The 24546-nt window shown below is 46.8% G+C and overlaps 1 protein-coding gene across 1 annotated transcript; it reads right to left on the bottom strand.

Annotated features, from left to right (window-relative positions):
- Nucleotides 1–23341: 23341 nt before the first annotated feature.
- LOC147966130 (uncharacterized) lies at nt 23342–23917 on the bottom strand. The gene has a single exon (XM_087530726.1). The coding sequence runs from the start codon at nt 23915–23917 to the stop codon at nt 23342–23344; it is 576 nt and encodes a 191-aa protein (XP_087386852.1).
- Nucleotides 23918–24546: the final 629 nt, after the last annotated feature.

Below are 24546 nucleotides of genomic sequence, written 5' to 3'. Positions count from 1 at the left end.
TTGTATAACGACCTGCGTGTCGACTTATGACTCTATGTAAAATTCATTACTAGTTGTAGTATTTGGATAATAGAGATCAGGATGGCGGCTTGGCGGCCCGGCGTGACAAACAAGATGGAGTTTCTAGATGGTCATCGGAGTTGTAGTCGACCTGGAAGAACATCCATGAAGGAGCCATACTATTTCACAATATATGTTTTACTTGTGATTGTTATGCTTCTTTGTTTCTATGCATGTTAGAATGGTAGAAAGATCGCTCATGAATATCAAGTAAATTGCCATTCCTGATGTTGTTCCTTCACACATCAAGTACGTCTAGTAGTGGGCTCATAAAATTGGGGTGCTGCTAGGTGTCCTTGAACTGAAGGGTTCGTGTCGGACACGGACATGCACTGCATTAGGTTAACTTAACAAGGCTATCAAAACGGTTTTGGGCCTTGTGGCAAAAAAGGTCGAGAGCCGGGGTATGAGATACCTACCCGACCGACAAGAGTCATATAGAGATACGATTAGTAAGGAGTTGCTTACCGGATAGGCATGTTGTCTAGCAGTGATGCTAAAGCTCACTAGTCACATGTGCTAGTCGGATCCTGAATCACCGAGAGTTTGCGGAGGGGTGCTGACTTCAGTGGGAGTATTTCTGTTCAAGGCTAGAATTACTCTACATAAACACATGCTTATTGATTGCATATTTTTTTGTTGTAGATCAATGGCACCACCTGCTCAACCCAACTTTGCATTGAAATCAATTCTGGAAAAGGATAAACTGAATGGAAGAAACTTTACTACCTGGTATAGAAATTTGAGAATTGTTCTCAAGCATGATAAAAAGGAACATGTTCTAGAGGATCCGCTTCCATAGGAACCTGCTGATAATGCTAGTACCACAACCAAGAATACCTACCAGAAACTCGTTGATGAATCAAACGAGATCAGCTGCCTCATGCTAGCTTGTATGGAGCCCGATTTGTAGCAGCATTTCGAAGACGTTGGGGCTTTCGATATGATCGAGAGTCTCAAGGGCATGTTTCAGGTGCAGGCTAGGACCGAAAGGTTCAACGTCTGGCGATCCTTGATGGATTGTAAGCTGAAGGAAGGTGATCCACTGAGCCCGCATGTGATCAAGATGATCGGATATGTGCAAGCTTTGGATTGGTTGGGCTTCCCGCTCTTGGATGAGCCGGCTACTAATGCAGTTCTGGGTTCTCTTCCGCTTAGCTATGGGGCGTTCATCTCGAACTATCATATGCATGGCATGGATAAGAGGCTCACTGAATTGCATGGGATGCTCAAAGTGGCAGAGCAGGATATTAAGAAAGGCACACATCAAGTGTTGATGGTGCAGAAGTCGGCTAAGTTCAAGAAGAGTTGGTCCAAGAAAAAGGCTAAGGCAAAGGGCACGGAGACGGTAACCTCCGCCGCTGCGCCGAAGTCTGGATCGGACTCAAAGACCATTTGCTATCATTGCAAGGAAACTGGTCACTAGAAGAGGAACTGTAGCAAGTGGCTTGCAGAGCATGGCAAGAAGGCCGGGAATGCTGCTTCAGGCAAAGGTACACTTGTTGCATATGTTATAGACATTTACCTTGCTGACATACCTAGCAGCTCTTGGGTATTTGATACCGGATCGGTTGTTCACATTTGCAACTCGATGCAGGGGCTGGTAAGAACTAGGCGTGTGGCACAAGGGGAGATTGACATCAGGGTCGGCAACAAAGCAAGAGTTGCTGCGTTGGAGGTCGGCACGATGCAGCTCCAGCTTCCTTCTGGATTTATTTTGGAATTGAATAATTGTTATTATATTCCTGCACTTAGTCGGAACATTATTTCTGCATCATGCTTGATGAGTCAGGGTTATGAATTCAATTTAAAGGACAATGGTTGTTCGATTTATTTGAATGGTATGTTCCACGGCTATTCACCCATTGTTGATTGGTTATTTATATTGAATCTAGAACAGGAACCGGTCTATAACGTGAATGTCAAGAGGCATAAGCCTAATGAGATAAATCCGATATACTTCTGGCATTGCCGGCTTGGACACATTAGTCTGAAACGCATGAAGAAGCTCCATGATGATGGACTCCTAACTTCGACCGACTTTGGGTCGTTCGAGATATGCGAATCATGCTTGCTCGACAAGATGACTAAGTCCCCTTTCGCAAAGAGTTGTGAGAGGGCATTCGAGCTGTTGGAACTGATACACAATGATGTGTGTGGACCAATGAGCACAACTTCTAGAGGTGGCTATCGGTACTTTGTGACTTTTACCGACGACTTGAGTAGATATGGATATATCTATTTGATGAGGCACAAGTCGGAGACTTTTGAAAAGTTCAAAGAGTTTCAAAACGAGGTTGAGAATCAGCTCGGCTAGACTATAAAACTTCTACGATATGACCGTGGAGGTGAGTACATGAGCCAGGAGTTTGATGATCATCTGAAAAGCAGAGGTATAGTACCTCAGCTCACACCTCCGGGTATGCCACAGAGAAATTGTGTATCGGAATGGAGGAATCGTACCTTGTTGGACATGGTTCAATCTATGATGAGCAAACCGGATTTACCCTTGTCATTCTGGGGATACGCTCTAGAAAATGCAGCTTTCACACTTAATGGGTACCATCAAAATCCGTAAACAAGACACCACATGAGGTGTGGACCGGGAAGAGTCCCAGTTTGTCTTTTCTAAAGATTTGGGGTTGTGAAGCATTATTCAAGAAACTTATGTCGTACAAGCTTACACCCAAGTCAGATAAATGCATACTCGTGGGATATCCGAGGGAAACCTTGGGATATAGCTTCTACAACCGGGAAGACAACAAAGTGTTTGTTGCTCGGAACGGGGTTTTCCTTGAGAAAGAGTTTCTCAGTCGGGAGGCCAGTGGGAGGACGGTCCGACTCGAAGAAATTCGAGGACCACTCAGGGACGGCTCGGCTGGTGATGAGATCATACCAGAGTCAGTCAGGGAACCCGTAGTGGAAGCGGCACCAGAACCATGGAGGTCAGAAAGATTGCGCAGAGTGCGTGGTGTATTGTTGCTAGAAAGTGACGAGCCGGCCACGTATGTGGAAGCGATGGTGAGCCCAGATTCTGAGGCATGGCTGGAAGCCATGAGATCCGAGTTAGAGTCCATGGATGAGAATCAAGTCTGGGACTTGGTTGATCCGCCGCCTGGCGTAACAACCATTGGTTGCAAATGGGTCTTTAAGAAGAAAACCAATGTGGATGGAAATGTTCATATCCACAAAGCTCGACTTGTCGCTAAGGGTTATGGACAAGTTCAAGGAATTGACTACGACGAGACTTACTCGTCGGTAGCGATGCTGAAGTCGGTGAGGATCGTACTAGCTATAGCTGCATATTTCGATTACGAGATATGGCAGATGGATGCCAAGACGGCTTTCCTTCACGGAAATTTAACCGAGGACGTGTATATGATACAGCCCGAGGGTTTTGTCGATTCGACTAGCACTAGTAAGGTATGCAAGCTCAAGAGATCCATTTATGGGTTGAGGCAAGCATCTCGGAGCTGGAACATTCGTTTTGATGAGGTCGTCACTGGTTTCGGCTTCATCAAAAGCGAAGAGGTCTCTTGTTTATACAAGAAGTTAAGTGGGAGATCGATAGTATTTTTGATCTTGTATGTGGATGACATACTACTGATCAGAAATGATATTTCGATGCTGAACTCGGTCAAGGAGTCATTGAATGGCAAGTTTTCAATGAAGGACCTTGGTGAGGCAATGTACATTTTAGGCATTAAGATCTATAGAGATAGATCAAGGAGGCTGCTCGGCTTAAGCCAGAGCACGTACATAGATAAAGTGTTGAAGCGGTTCAACATGAGTGAGGCAAAGAAAGGGTTCTTGCCACTCTCACATGGTATAAGGCTAAGAGAGACTCAGAGTCCTTCGACATCTGATGAGCGAAGCAGGATGAGTAGGATTCTGTATGCCTCGGCAATCGGATCCATCATGTATGCCATGATATGTACGTGGCCCCATGTTGCTTTTGCAATAAGCCTAACAAGTAGATACTAGGACAACCCAGGTGAGAGTCATTGGGCAGCGGTAAAGACAATTTTGAAGTACCTGAAAAGGACTAAAGAGATGTTCCTAGTTTATGGAGGTGAGGAAGAACTCGTCGTAAGGGGTTACGCCGATGCTAGTTTCCAAACCGACAAAGATGATTGTTGATCATAGTCCGGATTCGTGTACGTCATGAACGGAGGAGCAGTGAGCTGGATGAGTTCCAAGCAAGATACGGTGGCCGATTCTACTACAGAAGCCGAATACATTGCGGCTTGTGAAGCTGCAAAGGAAGGTGTTTGAATCCGGAACTTTCTGGATGATCTTGGTATTTTCCCAGCCTCGTAAAACTGTTGGACCTTTATTGTGATAATTTTGGTGCCACCGCACAAGCCAAGGAGCCGAGGAATCACCACAAGGTCAGACACATAGATCGGAAATATCACCTGATATGAAAGATCGTATAGAGTGGTGATGTAGAGTTATGCAAAATTCACATGGATGAAAATGTTGCGGATCTGTTGACTAAGTCGCTTCCACAACCCAAGCATGAGGGGCACGTTAGAGCTATGGGCATTCGATGTCTATTTGATTGACTCTAGTGCAAGTGGGAGACTGTTGGAGATATGCCCTAGAGGCAATCTTGTATGATGATATTTCCTATGTGTTTATGAATAAAGATAGTCCTTGGACATTATCAGTGATGTGTATCAGCAAGTACGTGACTTGTTTGTGGGACTATGCATTGTATGATGACTGTCCTAAAAGGTCCCTAGTCGAAAGGGATGTGTGAACGCACAGCCAACTAGACTAGCATATGACACGGTCGATGGCTTGGTCTCACTAGCCATGGAGCATTGGATGCTAACTGGATAATATGGACTTGGAAGGATCTAATCGGATTCGACGTAGTCGGATTCGAGTCGAGATAAGGTCCGAGTCGGACAGACCCAACTATGAGACGCAGCGATATGTCATCTGTGAGTCTCGAGTACAACATATGTTCTATGTCCTAAGACCTGAGCTGACGCATGTAATAGGCTTTCTTTGGGCTGACCAAGCGCTACTCCGTAACTTGGTAGTTATAAAGGTAGGTTTAGGGTTTGTCCAGAACCATGCTGCAAGACGTGGTCGAGCAAGATGGGATTTGCCCCTCCGATCAGGAGTGATAAACTCTGGGCCCCTCGTGTGATCCAACCAGGATAAGCATGGCCATGCGACAAGGATTATGAGATAATCCGGTTTGTGGTCGGCATCACTGGAACGAGAAAGAGGTCGGGCTAGCACAAGGATGACAGACTCGCCTTGAGCCCGACAACATATATCGTGTGGCAAAAGGAATGGAAGTATGATGTACAGGTTCGCCTAACCAGCTTCATAGTCTGTTTGGTGTTCGGCATGCCTTGCTAGAGGCCGCTACCAACTGTGCAATTCGGAGGTGATCCGAACTGCGACCAAGCCGGCTTGAACCTAAGGGGTCGCGCGCTTAAGGGAAGGAACCTACGAGGTCTGATCCGAGCTGTACTCGGATTGTGGCCGAGTAGACTTATGGGCTTTAGGGTCCGTGCGAGGCCCAAGTGTTGAGCCCGCGACGAACGCCTATATAAAGTGGAGGTGAGGCACACTCACGCGACTGATCGCTTTGGCGCTGTCACTATGGTTTGCATGTGTTGCGAATAGACACCTCCACTCGCCATCGGTTGTGTGATCGGACCGAGCAGTCCATCGCACGACGTTCCTCCTGCACGCGCGGATACCGTTAGAGGTGGTGCACTTGCGCCGCTCCAGCGAACCTGTACATGGGAACCGACTACCGGCTGTACGAGGGATATCGGACGAGGAGGAGACGATCCACACGGACGCGCCGCCCCAACTCTTCTTCCGTTGCACGACACTGCGCATCTAGTGGTAATGAACTGTGATCCATCTCCCGTAGCATGTTCTTGGTTGTTCTGTGCGTAGGAAAATTTTTATTTCCAGTCGACGCACCCTACCGTAGAACCCAACAATTACTCCACCCCTCTTGATAACATGATTGCTGCAGCTACACGATTGGCGGCTCTGCCAGTCGAGGGTGAGACTCCCGCGGCGGTTGAACCCCGAAGGGCCAGGGAACTTCTTCAAACGGCTTTGGTACAACAGCAGGCTTACTCCTACAGTCGTGATTGGATTCATTCAACCCCCCGTCTGAGCCGGAGATAGAGTAGGCACATTGACTCGCCAGCAGTCTCGAGTACTAAGCGGCGTCGTAATCAACCTCATGGTCATGAACCGGTGCGCAATGGTGCCAATGCACAAGATTTGGTGGATCAGGGCAGAATGCACCGGGAGGCCGAGCTGGTAGCTCACCAGCACATGCCGGTTCACTCGACGGCTTCAGTTGAGGCGGGTGTAACTTCTAGAGCTTTCGGTGTGCCGTGTCTAATGGCAGTTTTACGGAATGAGCCTTTGCCCAAGGACTTCAAAGGCCCCGCAAGGTGCCCAATTACACAGCAGATCAGCCCCCTGAGGCTTGGGTGGAGAGTTATGAGATAGCTATGGAGATGTTTGATGTTAGCGAGGCTGCATACGCCAAGTACTTCACCATGATGCTGGAGGGGACGGCTCGTACCTGGTTGAAGGGGCTGCCGGCTAATTCCATCTGGTCATGGGCGGAGCTGAAGGCCCGGTTCATCCAGAATTTCAAAGATACATGCAAGCAGCCCATGTCGATTGTGGATTTGGTTTCTTGTGTTCAAGCAGAGGGCGAGTCAACAACCAGCTGGGTACGCCTGGTCTCGACTATCATACATTCTTCAAATAACATTAATGTCGGTTCAGCGATTCTGATGTTGGAGAAAAATTGCCATTTTACTCCACTCAAGCAAAAGCTTGGACGGCTCAAGCGTCATTGCGACGACATGGGTACTCTAATGGCGGCTCTTGTTAAGTATGCCGACTTTGATGGTACCAAGGACCCCGACTCTGAGGATGAAAGATCGGCAAAGGCAAAAAAGAGTAGCGGCATGAAAGGACAGCAATACAATCCTACCAATCAGGGCGGCAATGGTAAGCGCAAGGCTGATGAATTTGTGGCTAACACCGGTGCGCGCAATTATAACCAGCGTCGTAAGGGACAGCCGGCTCCAAGGGCAAGATTCGATATTGAGGCAATGCTAAATCAACCGTGTCCGAAACACGGAAGGGATCAGAAGCCGGCTACTCATTCGTGGAAAGATTGCAGCATAATGAGAAGCTTTAGGGAGTCCATCCAACGCAACCACGGCCCGAACGGCGGTTCAGGGTCCGGTTCTCATGGTCTGGGTCACGGAGGCGGCGGTTCAAGTTCCGGATTTCAGGGCCATGGCAACCAAGGTGGTTATAATCAGCAGAGTAATCAGGGGAATCAACAGCAGTAGCAGTTCGGTTATCAAAGCAACCCAAAGTAGTTGAATAGTGGGCAGTATCATGTCTTCACCACTAGCTTATGTAAGTGGGACCAGAAGCTTCATAAGAGGGCCGTGAATGCGGTTGAACCGACGGTGCCACGTTATTTGCGGTGGTCAGAGCAGCCTATTGTGTGGAGTCGTGAGGATCATCCGCCCCGGGTTGATAATCCATGTCACTTGGCTCTGGTGGTGGCACCTGAGGTTGGGGGCTATAAGTTTACTAAGGTGCTCATGGATGGGGGTAGCAGCATTAACATCCTTTATTATAAGACCTTCCGTCACATGGGACTGACAGATAAGAATCTTAAGCCGTCAAACATTGTCTTCCATGGTGTGGTGCCGGGTAATTTGGCCTACCCGGTGGGTAAGATATCATAATAAAGGTCTGAGACATTAACCTTCGAAGTGGTCAAGATCAAGAGCCCTTATCATGCTTTGTTTGGGCGGCCGGCTTATGCTAAGTTCATGGCAAGACCTTGCTATGTTTACTTGTAGCTTAAGATGCCGGGTTACAAGGGCACCATCGCAGTACATGGGAGTCGCAAGGTGGCCCTGGAGTGTGAAGAAGGTGATGCGGCTTATGCTGAATCGGTTTGTGCAGCGGAGGAGTTGAAATTTTACAAGGATAATGTTGACCCGATGGACATGACGTCCTTGAAAAAGCCAACCACAGAGCATGATCCGTCGCTCAAGTTTAAATTGGCGGGCGACACCAAAATGGTTGACTTTGTTCCTGGCGATTCATCAAAACAGTTTAGTATCAGTGCTAATCTAGATCCGAAATAGGAAAGCGCGCTCATCAAGTTCATCCGTGAGAACCGGGACATCTTTGCATGGAAGCCTTCAGACATGTCGGGTGTACCGAGGGAACTCGCTGAGCACACTCTTAATATTGATCCGAAGTTCATTGCCGATTTAACGAGGAGAGGCGGAAGGCCATTGGTGAGGAAGTGGCCCGACTCTTGGTGGCCGGGTTTATTGTTTAAATTTTCCATCCTGAGTGGTTGGCTAACCCGGTGCTGGTACTCAAGAAGAATGATACTTGGCGGATGTGTGTGGATTACACGGACTTGAACAAGGCTTGTCCGGCTGATCTATTTGCTCTCCCTCGTATTGATCAAATCATTGATGTTGCGGCGGGTTGTGAGCGTTTGAGTTTTTTGGATGCTTATTCTGGTTATCATCAGATCAAGATGGCAGTTAAGGACCAGGAGAAGACGACTTTCATTACTCCATTTGGAGCCTTCTGCTATGTGTCTATGCCTTTTCGGCTCAAGAGCGCCCAAGCGACTTACCAGCGGTGTGTGCAAAATTGCCTTCACAATCAGATCGGGCGTAATGTTCATGCTTATGTAGATGACATTGTGGTGAAGTCAAGAGAGAAGGAGACCCTGATTGATGATTTGAAGGAGACGTTTGACAATTTCCGGGTCTATAAGATGATGCTTAACCCGGCTAAGTGTGTCTTTGGTGTGCCAGCAGGCAAGCTCTTGGGTTTCCTGGTTTCTAATAGAGGAATTGTAGCTAACCCGGAGAAGATCAAAGCCATTACTTCATTGGCTAAGCCGACGTGTGTTAATGATGTTCAGCGTCTGGCGGGTCGTATTGTGGCTCTGGGCCGATTCATAAGCTGGTTGGGTGAGAAGTCTATTCCTCTTTATCAGATGATGAAGAAGACATATCATTTTGTTTGGAGTGATGCTGCTAGTCAAGCGTTTGAGGATGTAAAGAAACAGTTGGTTGAGCCGCCCATGCTTGCTGTCCCTATTGATAAAGAGCCTCTGTTGTTATATGTAGCTGCTAATAGCCGGGCCGTCAGTGTAGCCATTGTGGTGGAAAGGAAAGAGGCAGGCAAGGAGTACCCGGTTCAACGACTAGTTTATTACATCAGTGAGGTGCTTATTGAGTCCAAATAGAGGTATCCACACTGGCAGAAGCTTGTGTATGGGGTTTTCATGGCAAGTCGGAAGCTTAAGCAATATTTTCAGGGTCATCCCATCACTGTGGTTAGTTCTGCTCCTTTAGGAGATATCATCCAAACCAGGGAAGCCACAGGCCGAGTTGCTAAATGGGCCATTGAGCTTGGTCCTCGCGGTTTAAAGTATGTGCCACGTACGGCCATCAAGTCTCAAGCACTTGTGGATTTCATCAATGAGTGGACAGAGTTACAGGCACTTGAGGAAAAGCCGGATAACACATATTGGACTATTCACTTTGATGGATCCAAACAGTTGGAGGGCTCGGGGCTGGAGTTGTCTTGACTTCCCCACGAGGTGACAAGTTTTCTTATGTTCTCCGGCTAATGTTCCCCTGTACTAACAATGCAGCTGAGTATGAGGCCTTGCTCTATGGTATTCGGATGGCTAAGGAGATGAACTTAAGCCGGGTGAGGTGCTTTGGCGATTCAGATCTGGTGGCTCAGCAAGTTTCTGGTACTTGGGATTCTAAAGATCCGCTCATGGCGGCTTATCGTCGAGAGGTTGATGCTATTGCGGGTCATTTCAAGGGTTATCAAGTTGAGCATATTGATCACAGGAAGAACGAGGCGGCTGATACTTTAAGTCGGCTAGGTCTCAGCGTAAGCCGGTGCCACCTAACATGTTCCTGGACATTTTGCTTAATCCTTCTGTCAAATTGTCTACACGGGAAGATCTTGTTGTCCCTGACCCAGAAGCGCAATTGGTGGCATCTCTTCACGCTATTCCTGATTGGACAGTTCCGTATTTGGCTTACATGACCCGGCGTGAGTTGCCGGAGGATGAAATCTTGGCCAGACAGACAACCCGGCGATCTAAGTCAATGACGATTGCTAATGGGGAATTGCACCACCGCAGTGTCTCAGGAGCGTTTCAACATTGTGTTTCTCCTGAGGAAGGTTGCGAGATTCTATGAGAGATTCATGAAGCAGATTGTGGTCATCATGCCGGCTCTAAATCTCTCATAGCCAAGGCTTTTCGTCATGGTTTTTATTGGCTAACGGCTCATGCTGATGTAGAGGATTTGGTCAGCAAATGTGACGGTTGTCAGAAGTTTTCATGACGAGCTCATGTTCCGGCTCAAGAGTTGAGGATGATTCCAATTACTTAGCCGTTTGTGACTTGGGGGCTTGATATGGTTGGGCCTTTCAAAAGGTCTAAGGATAAGAAGACCCACCTTTTGGTAGTTGTTGATAAGTTTGCTATGTGGGTTGCGACGGAGCCAGTCAGTAAGTGTGAGGCAGCAACGGCAATCCAGTTCATCAAGAAGGTGATCTTTCGATTTGGTTTTCCACACAGCATTATCACAGATAATGGCACTAATCTCTCTAAAGGCGCTATGAAAGAATTTTGTGAAAGGGAGCACATCCGGCTTGATGTTTCCTTTATGGCTCACCCTCAGTCCAATGTTCAGGCAGAACGAGCAAATCAAGAGATCCTACGAGGTATCAAGCCCCGACTTATGGTTCCTTTGCAGAGAACGCCGGGTTATTGGGTGGAGGATCTACCCTCAGTATTATGCAGTATCAATACAACCCCCAACAGATCTACGGGTTACACACCTTTCTTCATGGTCTATGGAGCAGAGGCGGTTCTCCCTAGTGACATCCGTCACGATTCATCACGGGTGGCGGCTTACGTGGAAGCTGATAATGAAAAAGCCGGTCAAGATGCACTTGACCTGTTAGATGAGGAGCGGGACCTCGCGGCGGCTCGTTCGGCGATTTATCAGCAAGACTTATGTCATTATCACAACCGCCGGGTCAAAACAAGAACCTTTCAAGAAGGCGACTTGGTGCTTCGGCTCATCCAGGATCAAACGGACATGCATAAGCTCTCGCCGACCTGGGAAGGACCTTTTGTGGTCAGCAAGAATCTGCATAACGGGTCATATTATCTTATCGACGTTCGAGAACACAAGGATTCACGTAAGTCGGAGGAGGAGACCCGTCGCCCGTGGAATATTGATCATCTTTGGCCCTACTATACTTGAGCCACCGACTCTCATGATGTACATAGTTACATGATGTATATATTATAAGCAGTATAATAAAGCCGGCATCCCTGATAATTCAGGGCCTCTGTCGTTTCACTTCCTCGAAGTTGATTCTTTATCATCATCTTACATATTCTCTTAAGAGGCTTGACGCCCAAATTACAGGGACCAAAGAGAGTTGTATGTACAGCACAGCTCAAACATAGATCCCTGGTGAAGCGTGATTCGTCAGAGTATCACTTGGGGGCTTCCTGTTCAAACATAGGTGTATTCACTAAAGAGAACATAGCTGTCGGTACCCTCTTGATCGGCGCAATGCCAAAATTTATGGTCACTTGGGGGCTTCCTGATCGTATTCGAATCATAGCTGTCGGTATCCTTTTGATTGGCTCAAACGCCACACTTGTCAGTGTGTCACTTGGGGGCTTCCTGTTCAAACATACGCGTATTCGACCAAAGAGAACATAGCATTACTACCCTCTTGACCAGGCTTGTCCAAACATAGGCATATTCGACCAAAGAGGACATAACCTTTCCGGCTCATCCTACCTGTAGCCAGCTGCTTCAACTCCATCGGGTAATCCCGATTGACCCGTCAAACTCTTAAACGATCAATCTTACAGCGTATTCGACCAAGATCAGAGCTCGTTAAGGTTCAAATGGCGGCTTGTCACGCGAGAGCTCAGTTTACAGATAGTCAGGATAGATCCAGGCTTCATAAGCCGCCTTCCTTGAAACTTGGATAAATTGGCCCATGATGTATGTTGTTACTCTGGCCCTGCGTACTCCTGATAAGTCTTTGAGCAAGACCAGACTTTATCTAGGGTTCAAATGTCGATTGGGCACACTGTGAGTCAGGCTGACGGAACGCACGAACAATCCAGTGGTTCCGGCTAGTTTCATTGAAGAAGACACTTTGGCTTGGCAGCCCACAAAAGTCTCGAATTTCTTTTGATTTTTTATTTATATTGGAAGATTTCTTCTTTGACTTTTGATTTTTTACAAGTCGGGCCCAGCTGCCCTACTTATGGCTCATATTTGAAGTATCTTCCGGGTCTCTATAATCCGCCAGGATGGTAGACTCTAAGTCGCTAGAGTATCATAGTCTTATGTTTACAGTTACAGCTCTAAAATACCTCTAACTGTATGAAGCTGATAAGCCAACAGTGTAAGTATATATCACATGTATGGGATTTTATTTAAACAATTGTCAGACCGGCCCTGGTTATGGACTGTTTGTCCCCAGCGGCTTCAATTGGGTATCATGACCCGCCCGGCGGTAAGCCGCCATGGCATTTGTACTTTCTTTGTGTGTAGGATAATTATCATTCAGGTTTGCATAAATCAAAGGCTATCATACCCATAATGGCTTTCTAAAACTTACGGATTAGCAATATTAAGAAAAAAGCAGAAACGTGCACGATGGCACGACAGATTCAAGTTTTTACTACCTTATTACATGGCTCCATGAGCCGAATGGGATCAGGTTTTTCAAAGATCAAATATATCAGCCGTCGACGGTTCAATCTTCTTGGACTTGCAGGTTGGAGGCTTTTGGGTCATCCCTTTCCGGTTCTTCGTCTTCTTTCCAGTTCTTCGTCTTCTTTCGCAATCTCTCCAACAAATCAAGCGCCAATCGATGCCAGATAAAGCTTGAAATTCAACTTCTTCGTCTATAAGATCAGATGGCTCAACTTCAGAGGCAAAAGTGTGCTTACGGATTGGGGGGATTAAGTCCATCACTCTATAAGCCGGGGTTGGCATCTTTTGGTTTTCCTTGTTGTAAGCCGGATGGTATTTTGAAAGATCCGAGTCATTGGCAATCATCATCGCCATGGGGCATATCTCTTTCACGCAAATAGAGAAGTCCTTCTGATCAAATGGCGTACCATCTTCTTTCAAGCTTGGGTAACCAGTGGCTACCTCTGATGGGTCAAGCTCTGGTACCCATGCCTTGGCCCGGCTCAAAGCCGTCACAACACCGGCTCTTGCAGATGACCGTTTCATCTCGTCAAATCTTGCAGGCAGCACAGACGGTTTCTTCAACACATCTATAAACATAGTAGGCACTTGATTTGTTGGAGAGATTGCGGCCAGTGCACGTTGAGCTCCGGTGTACAGCTGTTCGACAAGTGTATAAACAGCTTTGAGCTTCACAAGCATGTCTTGATTAAGGTTGTTGCTCCTGGGACCTCTATATATTGACAGATTGGTTAATGGCGGGTTATATAATCGCAACAAGGATTCACTTTTTGATGACTAGCAAGGTGACTTACCAAAGATAGCAGAAACCATCTGAGATACATGGTGTTTTAAGCCGGTAAGCTCAATGGTCACATCTTGAAGCGCTTCCTCTGCTTTCTCAGCCCGCTGCGTTAAAGCAGTCCTTTCTTAAGCCCAAGTCTTTTTCTCTGCCTCAAAACTGGTCTTCAGCTTTTCCGACTCGGCCATGCTAAACTGGAACTTTGACTCAGCTTTCCGGGTCTCAGTTTCCTGATTCGTCAGCCGGGTCTTTGCGTCATTCAGTTGAGATTCCAATTCAGCAGTAGCAGCCTTTATGAAGTACAGAGTTATCAACATTTATATCAAGGTTACAAGAATATAAGTCCCAAGTCTTTTGCAAGCAACAACACTTGAAACTTGGGGGCTAATGTCTGTCAAAGAAATTTTTCAAAGGAAACGGCTCTTATAACTAAAGTCCCAAGCACTTTGCAAGCAAGACTACTTGGCACTTGGGGGCTAATGCATATCGCTTGTATCTTCTTCATCATGAGCCGGATGTGCTGTAAGCAGTCCCAACCGACTCATGGGGGCTATGCAGTTAAGCTCTCTTTTCTTACACAATGATAAATACGACCGGATCATTCATGCTGATTAAACCAGCCCTTGGGGACTACAGATGCAAAGTTAAACTGCTTAAACATCCGGTTTATTTTAAACCAGACTTGGAGGGAATCTATGACAGAAGCTTATGGATTCTTCTAAGTCTACAACCTATTCAATATTATCATAACCAGTAGACTTGGGGGCTGGCAGGAGGTACATAAATTATTTAAAAGCCGGAAGTCATACCTCATTTTTCTGGTGCATCTGTTTCACCATACCAATCTCAAGGTCGCGACTGGAATGAACTTGGTTAAGATAACCAGAGAATACTTCATTGACGGTCAGTTGAGAATAATCAGCAATGTCAAATTTCATTTTCTGCCTCTCAATGAACTCATCTTTCACGGAGTGCTTGGCTAAAGCGGTTGGATGTCCCGGTTCTTTGAAGCCGGTGCCAGTAATGATAACATCTTCACCATGTTCTTCTAGCGGTTTAAATGGATTGGATGACTCGGTGAACACAGGATTGGCATCCATGTGGTCATGGGAGAGGTCAGCAATCTCAGATGGAGCGTCAGTGGCAGGTTCGTCTGGCTGTTTTTCAGAGACTTCAGGTGCAGAGACTTGTTGCTCCGGCTCAGCAGCTTTATGTGCCTCAGTTGGCTTGGTCGCCTTCGCCTTTTTATTAGGATTTTCTTGTCCACTACATGGATTATGATTAAGTCAGAATAAGTATAAGAGTATAAAGATATACAGAATAAAAGGTAATTATTGTTACCCAGGAGCAATTTTAAAAGCTGGCAACACGGTTTGTGATGAGTCGCCAGAGGAGGAACGGGCAATCTCCTGGTCAATTGAATCAACAGAGTTAAGTGGTAAGCAAATAAGACCCGCGGCGAGTGGAAAGAGTTTAAAGTTAAAAAGAATCTCGTTTCGACATTTTTGAGGAGCGGGAGTGTTTGGTAAGCCGGAGGACAACTCGTCACCTCCACTGGTCCGGGTCTGACATCGACTCTCGTGTTGTTGTTGCTTCAAAATAAAGTGAGGATCTAAATAAGCCAAGGGGTGTGAAAACCTTACTTTCTGGGTTACTTGCCGAAGTTTCTGTCTTGGCAAAGATTCTGAGCCAGAAGAAATAATAGTTGCATCTTCTTCAACTGCTTGGCTGGCTCCCGTGTCATCCTGATAATAGTCAGTTTCAATAAGATGATTGAAAAAAGAGCCAAGAGAGTCAAGGGCAACCTCTGACTCAGAGGTGTCATCCAATTTAAGCAGATCAGAGGCACTTGGTTTCTTCTTCTTCTTGATGGTCTTCTTGGCGTTTTCTTAGGTGCTTTTTTGGCAGCCCTGGCCTTTTTGGCAGCTTCATGATCATATTCTGTCTTCCAAAAGTCAGATTTAGCCTATAAAGGTCATCAAAAGTTGAGTTAATAAGGTATTGGAATAATGAGGTAAAAGTAAGAAAGTTTAGAGACTCACATCCGGTGGCGGGTTAAGCTTGCAGAAAGGAGCCAGGCCCACTTTAGTGCAATCTTCTGGATCTTCATTGAGAAGGGACTTAACCATTTCCTCTATTGCTGCGTCGGTTAATGGTGCAGAGCTGTGGCGCAGTGGATCCTTTACACCACCAGTATAAGTGCACATTAAGCCGGTGCGGCGACTCAAGGGTATGATCCGCCAAGAAACCCAACACCTGACTAAATCAACGCCAGTTAACCCGTTTCCTAGCGGATCTTTAACCTTCACAATGGTAGGAGCAATTTTCTTCCGTTCAGCGGCGATAAGTTTTTCAGGAAGATTGTGCTTTGGGTCTAGGCGCTCGACACAGTAACCCGGCAGTGGATTCTCATTAGCCGGGGAAGTATCTTTGCAATAAAACCACGTCGGGTTCCAATCCTTGGGGTGACTTGGCAAGCGGGCATAAGGGAAGATAGCATCTCTTCCGCGTTGAATCGAGATTCTGCCAAGTTCCAAGCTAGGCCCGTTCGTGAACTCAGTCTGGCGGTTCAAATAAAAATATTCTCTAAAGAGATCGACGATGGGCTCCTCTTGAAGGTATACTTACTTCACAGAAGACTTGAAAGTTGCAGACATTTGACACGGAATTGGGTCCAATGTCTTGAGGATGGAGCTGGAAAATGTGCAGAATGTCCCGGAAGAATTTAGAGCCGGGTGGCGAGAAGCCCCAGTTCATGTGGTCAGTGAAAACGATGACTTCGCCATCCTTCGGCTAAGGTCTTTCTTCGCCCGGGTCAGGAGCACGGTAATGCATGACACTCTTTGCGGGCAGGTACCCGACTTTGATAAAATCTTTAAACGTGCCCTCAGTGACGACGGAGGGGACCCAATTGCATGTATAGACTGTCTTTGGCGTCATTTTGAAAGAAAGAAAGCCTAAAAGGAAGGAAAATTTTGCCGGTTCAAGTCAATTGGTGAAATCACAAGTTAAGCGGTTGCGGTATACATTCAGAATGATGGCTTAAGTGAGGACTAATGATATATGAGTAATTGTAAGCCGGACATGTAAGCCGCCATGACACGTACAGGTACTCAAAATCTGACAAAGAGCAAAAATTCTACTAAGTGTTGGACAAATAGGTTTCGCAGATTGAGGCTATAAGATCAGATCTGCAGCTATTCAGAAAAAGGAAATAAATTCTAAACCTAAGGTGGCGGCAGCATAAAAAAGGGGGTGCCCAGATGAGATCCGCTGCAATGAGGATATGCTCTAATATAAAAACGGGTGCTAAAACTGTTACCGCGCGAGATCTATGCTATTTTCAGATCAAAGCTATGTGATCTAGGACGAGGAAAGGGAAGAAACGGTGATGAACACCGACGAACAGAGAAACCCTAAAAGACAAATCTATGAAGAAGAAAAGGGAGGACTTACTGGTGCTAGCTGACAGCGGAGGAGTGCCGCGGTGTTTCTGGTCCATTTAGGGTGATGTAGTGGCCGGAGTTGATGAAGGGGACGAAGGTCGACGGCGGTGGAGCTCGTGCGGGCTGGTGCGTCGCAAGGAGGAAGAAGAAGGCGAGAAGGAAAAGGGGGAGAATGAGAGGTGAATCCGTGGTCGTGTTTATAGGGCTGGAAGGACAAACGGCAGGTGCGGGAATCGAGGAAACAAAGAAATGGATATGTGACGGTGCAGGCGCCTCGATTTTCGGAGGGTCGGTAAAGAAAGAGATTTATTAAGATTTGGGTTATGTGTAGTATTAATCAGAGGTGATGTCACAGCGGGTTACCACAGTCTCCGGAGATGACATCATGGCGGGTTACAACGTTTTACAAGATGAAGAAGGATTTTTTCTAAGTGTTGAAGATTGACATGAACAAGTTCAAATCAACCTGGGGCCTAATGTTGGGGATATGAGTATCAGATATGACCCGCCCAGGAGGGGCCGGGTCATCCTTATGGCGGTTCATCAGAATGAAGCCCAAGAGTATATTAAAGATGTCGGTTCATAGGCAGGCTTGTTAAAGGTCCAAACCCGAAGGTGGCTTAAGGCCCATAAGTGTGGACCGCCATGTATGTATAGACTTGTAATGAAAGGCATGTAAGATATGTCACCGAGCCGGACACGTTGTATGAGCCGGCCGGGACTCTGTAGGCCACAGGGCGTCAACCCATGTATATAAGGGGATGACCCGGCAGCGGCTTAGGGAAAGAAACAACAAGTCGAGAGCCAGGCAAGGCGTATTCGCTCCCTGGTCATCGAAACCCTAGCAATACCACCTCAAACTGGATTAGGCCGTTACCTTCACCGCAAGGGGCCGAACCAGTATAAACTCCTCGCGTCCTTTGTCCCGTTTAACCCATTTAAGCTAACCTCGTTGCAATGGCTCCGCAACTAAGTCCTTCCATGAGGACATCTGCCGTGACACTTCCACGACACCCACCATCCTCAGTAGCAATCATCACATGCTGAGATTTGCATTCTTTCGCATAATGACCTTTTCCCTTACAACGACGACAAATAATATCACTTGTGTGCCCTGTTGATGCCATCGAAGAAGAAGAGCTCTGTGCAGGCCCGACGGGTGTGCTCTTGGCAGATAGTGGTGGCTGTGCCTGCTTTCTTGTATCACGGCTGGAGGTGGCACCTGATGGAGGTGCTGGTGCAGTGGAAGTAGAGGATGCATGTGGTGTCCATGATGAATGTCGACCTGCAGAAAAGTTAGTTCGCGCCAATGCCTATCGATCCTGCACTTCACGTTCAGCTTTACAAGCAAGATGGAATAAACGAGTGATATTGTTATACTCCTTATACTCTAAAATGGTCTGAATCTCTCTATTTAATCCACCCATAAAACGTGCAAGCATAGCTTCATTCTCCTCAACAATACCACATCTAATCATGCCAGTTTGTAATTCCTGATAATATTCTTCTACATAATTTTTTCCTTGTCTTAAACGCTGCAATTTTTCTACTCCCTCTGTTCACTTTTATAAGACCTCGAAGACATTTCAGACAATGTACAAAAAAGCCCATTTTGAGTTGTCTAAAATGACTTACAAAAGTGAATGGAGGGAGTAGTAATTCATGTTGATAGTATGGTGGAACCCAACACTACAAAAAAATGCACTTCTGTGATGATACGTGTTTGTCACAGTAGGTCGCGTTTTTTGTCATGCATGTACATCCATGACGATTTTATGACAGAATCAAGATAGTCATACATGTGCTGTCGTAGAAGTGTTCCATGACATTACCAAAATTATCATCACGGAAGTGTCCCCTTCCATGACGATAAATCGCGCATCACAGAAGTGCTTTCATCAAGGGTGACCGACACGTGGCATCCACCGTACCGGAATGCCGTTAAGCTATCGGGTCAGATTTTGGATCCGATAACCCGTTAACAGCCCTGACCAATGGGAAATTTCCACGTGTAAAATTCTGATTGGCCGAAGGAAACACGTGTTGCCTCATCGTTGGGACATATGTCATCCACTCATTGGACAGGAGACGCCTATGATAGGTCGACACGTGGCACGGCCCAATAGTGGCCCATTCCCATGAAAAAGGCTAGCCCAGTAAAAATTAGCAGGCCGGCCCATATAAGGCCTACTTGTGTCAGGTCCATTTAAGCCCACGGCCCATACGAGATGTGCCAATTCGGCCCGTCAACGGCCCATTAAAGATTTGACACCATTGCAGCCCATCGTCAGTTCGATCCCGTTAACAGCCCGCTATATATTTGGGCTCAATATTGGCCCGATGAGATTTCGGCCTGTTAACGGCCCATTTAATTGATGGGCCAATTTTCAGGATGTACATCTTTTGGCCTTTTAGCGACCCATTTAAATGTTGGGCTAATTTCCGGCCCGGTGTGTCTTTCAGCCTGTTGATGGCCCATAAATCTGATGGGCCATTTGTAGTCGGACCTGAGTTTCGGCCTTTTAGCGGCCCATTTAAGTGTTGGGCCAATTTCTGGCCCGGTGTCACTTTTAGCCTGTTGACGGCCCATAAATCAGTTGGGCAATTTGTAGTCGGACCTGAGTTTTGGCCTTTTAGTGACCCATTTAAGTGTTGGGCCAATTCCCGGCCCTGTGTGCCTTTTGACCTGTTAACGGACCATAAATGAGTTGGGCCATTTGTAGTCGGACCTTAGTTTTGGCCTTTTAACGGCCCATGCCCTTCATGGTCCAATACCAGCCCGGCTTCTCTTTCGGCCTGCTAAAGGCCCACAACACAGTTGGGCCGTTTATAATACGACCTGACTTTCAGCCTCTTAGCGGCCCATGCTCTTCATGGTCCTGTACAAGCCCGCTGTTTCTTTCGGCCTGCTAAAGGCCTACAGTATAGTTGGGCCATATGTAGCCCAAACTTAGTAATGGCCTATTAACGACCCGGGAGGTAAGAGGGCCGGCCATTAACTTTCGGCCTAGTAATGGCCCATTAAATTAATGGGCCCACTAAAGTTCATTCATGTCTTTAGGCCAAATTAGATAATTTGAGCCCATTACGATGAGCAATTATGCACAGGACCAAAACCGATCAAGCAAAGGTACGGCATACAGGAATAACGTTGCACATCCAGCATATATTACAGGAAATTACATCCATTGGGCAATCAAAGATTGATGCCAGTGCAAATAAATGAGCAGAACCTAACCATCTACAACGTCACAATCTGCAACCTCAGCACAGATGACGCCCATAAGCATGTGGGCAAGTTCTTGCTGCTTTGCTACGCTGTCTCTGAAAACATTGATCAGTTGTTGTGTTGCACGACTCCGCACCTATGATTCATCCACCATTTCCATCATTGCTTCAACCATTAATTGGTTCACAAACATACATTTATTCCGTTGCATTCGAGACAGAGGATATTGAACAGATTCAGATGGTGATTTTGGTAGGCTTGTATTATTGATAGTGGAGAGTGTCTCGACCACTACATCATAACATAAATTAGGACGGGAACCAAACAGATTAATCATGAGTTATTGCCATATTACCTGGCCTAGATTTACTGGAAAGAAACAATGGGGTTGCCTTGCTGTTTTCAGAGTTTGTCTTCTTATCTTCAGCAACCTGCACAAAATTAACACACTAGCATTGCTATCATTGGCCAAGTCAGATAATAGGAAAGCAACATTGACACAACGAACATTTGGGCAACTAGCCTACACCAAATTAACACAATATGGCACAACTATCATCAGCCAGGTAAGGTAATACGAAAGCAACATTGACACAATGAATGAATGGGCAACCAGAGAAGCACTACAATTCAGTAATGTGCGTGATATGAGATAGTACATTCATGCAGCTCAGTATGCAAAACTGCCAGGCAGTTTTCCTTACAAAAATCAACATTGGTGCCTTTAACATTTTGCTACAGCTAATTTTAGATCAGATAAAGGTTAGATTCACGCTGATTAACAAAATACATGCTGATGTAAAAATATAGTGATATACAACAGGTACTTACATCAGCATTGGAGCACAGAGAATTCCGGCCACTGGAATCTGCTTATTATCAGTGGGAGTTGGATTTCTCTGTGCTGGAGCAGTATCTATGAAAAATGGAGTTCGTTTATTATCTCCTGGCGTTTGGATCTTTTGCAAAGACCTGGTTTGTAACCCTTCAGATTCTAACATAGCCGTCTTCCCCTTGCATGCCTTATATAGAAGAATGGTGATTCAGTTATAAAACATGCTACAGTGGAGATGGAATATGTACCGAAGAATAGAAAGGCATGACATATTGACATGTATTCCCTCCATCCGAAAATAAATGGATGGGTCTAGGCGTATTTTAGTTCTAGATACATCCAATTTTATCCATTTCTGCGATATTTAATCCGGACGGAGGGAGTATGATGTAAGAGCTAGGGATACGACAGGACAACACAGTAAAAAAACACTGAGAAACCCACTGCAGAACCAAAGTATTCAAACCCACTGATATGAGATAGTACACTCATGCAGCTCAGGATGCAAAACTACCAGGCAGTTTTCCTTGCAAAAATCAACATTGTGGCCTTTAATCATACATTTTGCTACAACTAAATTTAGATCAGATAAAGGTTGGATTCACGCCGATTAAAAAAATACATGCTGATGTAAAAATATAGTGATATACAACAGGTACTTACATCTACATTGGAGCACAGAGAATTCCTGCAAGAATCTTTCCTCATAAACGATACCATTGCAGAAATTCTTCTATCTGTTAAGCTTATTTTCTAAAAGAGAGAGGGTAAGAAACATGTAGAAAATATGATCAGCATGCTATAAAATTTCATGATGCAAGGATACGCACACGCTTCTTAGAATTGAGTTGACATATTTTTGCTAGATTGGAGCGGACTAGTTCTTTGGCCACTGGAATCTGCTTATTATCAGTAGGAGTTGGGTTTCTCTGTGCTGGAGCAATATCTATAAAAACTGGAGTTGGTTTATTATCTCCCGGCGTTTGGATCTTTTGCAAAGGCCTTGTTTGTAACCCTTCAGATTCTAACATAGTCGTCTTCCCCTTGCATGCCTTGTATAGAAGAATGGTGCTTTAATTATAAAACATGCGACAACAGAGAGATGGAATAGGTACTGAAGAATAGAAAGGCATGACATATTGACATGTATTCCCTCCATCCGGAAAAAATGGATGGGTCTTGGCGTATTTCAGTTCTAGATACATCCTTTTTTATCCATTTCGGCAACATGTAATCCGGACAGAGGGAGTATGGTGTAAGAGCTAGGGATACGACACGACAACACAACAAAAAAACACTAGTTGAATGTAAAACTGTATGCTAGTGGAATACGTATAGAAATAACTAAGGCAACATACACATGTATTCTTGGGAAAATAAGATGGCATTGCAACAGAGCGCTAGAACAACACTTCAATGTAAAAAAACATGGTATGGTAGACAGATGAAGTACATACTGATGAATAACAATGCATGCGGTGTGACCAGCTCACGCCGGCGTGACCCGGCCTATGCGGTGGACCCCCTCCTCCCCCCCACACACACTACGATGTGTGGTTCACAATCGAGCATGACGTGCACCGCCACGACGCCATCAAGCTAGACGCCGACTACGCACCCCCCATCCTATGCGGCGCCGGAGGAGGAAGAGAAGGAGGAGCCGACCTACTAGGCCGCACACAAGGTAGAGCTCCAGCGTGCCCCGAAGGAGTCCCAGCGTGAGGAGGACGCGCTGGCCCAGCATGAAGGAGGCGCTCCAGCTGTCGCGATGGCGAGATGCGATTATTTTTATCTCGGTCGTGTACGCAAACACAAGCGGTGAAGTGTTGTGGGTTTCGTGTTGCTTTGCCCGGAAGGCGAGGGATGCGCGGCTGCCGTGGAACGAGTCTTTAGAGCATCTCCAACAGCCGCGCAACGCGCCGCGCGTTAAAAGTCGGAATACAACGCCGGGTTAGCCAGCTTTTGCCCGCAGCGGTGCGCTGGCTCCAGCGGTCAACGCAAATTAAAGCGCGCGCGAGCCGCTCCAGCAGACGCGCTATATTTCATCTGTTTTTTCTTACTACGATTCCGACTCGGACTCTGTCTGCTTCTATGATAGCCTACTTCTACGATCCAAAATAAAACGAAAAACATGTACTACTCGTCTGATTCGGACTCTATCTTGGTGATGTCCTCGTCCAACGTGTGTGCATAGGCGTCAAGGAACCGCTCGTCGCCGGAGTCCCAGGAGGACGCATCTTTTAGCGCGATGTTGTATTTAGCCACCGCCCTCTGCGTTCGCTTGTCCTCGCGATAGGCGGCTCGCTCCTCCCTCCTCTTCGCCCTCCTCTGGTTGAAGAACTGTTCCTTGTTGGTATCTTCCGGGAAGCGATGGCTCCACAACGTCATGACTTGCTCGTCCATCTCAGCCAGCCTGAGACGACGCTCCCGCCTCCGGTGCTTGCGACGATCCTCGTCAATGAGAATTCGCGGGAAAGGCGCCAACTCCTGTGCCCGCTCCTGCCTCGCCACGTCGGCGAAGTTCATGTCTCGACGGGACCGCAGGAGGCGCCACGCCGCAGCGTTGTATGCGCGGGCGCCCTCTTGGGCGGTGTCGAAGGTTCTGAGGCGGAGGCGCATGCCGCCGCCCGACCGAATCTCAGTGGAGTAGGTACCGGACGGACGCATGCTGACGCCACGGTAGCCCGAAGCTCCCAGGCGTCGAGGCGGCATGGTGGCGCGGTGGTGGCCTGTCGGCGGCAAAGGGCGGCATAGGGCGATAGAGAGATGAAGAGAGCGGCAGAGGGCGCTGCAATTTATAGGCGCGCCGGATGCAGCGCGCCAAATGTAGCGTGCGAGATGTCGCCTTTTCCCGCGCGCGCAATCGTTACCCGCGCATGTTGGTTTTCCGCTACCGCTGGAGCACACGAAAACATCCCACGCGCTAAAAAGCCAATTTATCACACGCGCGCGTCTTTTGACGCGGCTGTTGGAGGTGCTCTTAGCTTCACGTTTTCACTCTCGGCCATTTTTGGGTCGGTATCTTGATCTTGATGTGGCGTCCTCGTGTCAACATCCTTGCGTCGAGGACCGGCTTGACTTGGGAGACATGTGTCGTGTGCCAGGGCTGCTAAGCGTACCTTTTTGTGGAGGTGGCTGCTAAGCGAGTGTATTTGGACAGCTTGGTTAATTAAGCAGTGTGCCATTTAGAGAAAAATGGATGAGAGGGTGGCGTGGTCATGTGATTCTCTGGCCACATAGATGGATAATGAATTATCCAACGTTCAAGAAAACGTTTTTAGGCGCCGCTTAAGCACGTTTTACCGCTAAGCGACAGCTAAACGCTTCGCTTCTGCCCTAGG

The sequence above is a fragment of the Triticum urartu genome, chromosome 6A (genome assembly GCF_056163025.1).
Source record: "Triticum urartu cultivar PI428250 chromosome 6A, HENAU_Tu73, whole genome shotgun sequence".
Classification (NCBI taxonomy): domain Eukaryota; kingdom Viridiplantae; phylum Streptophyta; class Magnoliopsida; order Poales; family Poaceae; genus Triticum; species Triticum urartu.
This window is presented reverse-complemented; position numbering and strand designations above follow the sequence as displayed.

What these genes read in the sequence shown, in the direction of transcription:
- LOC147966130 (XM_087530726.1), bottom strand. Translation starts at nt 23,917, where the DNA reads ATGCCGCCTCGACGCCTGGGAGCTTCGGGCTACCGTGGCGTCAGCATG.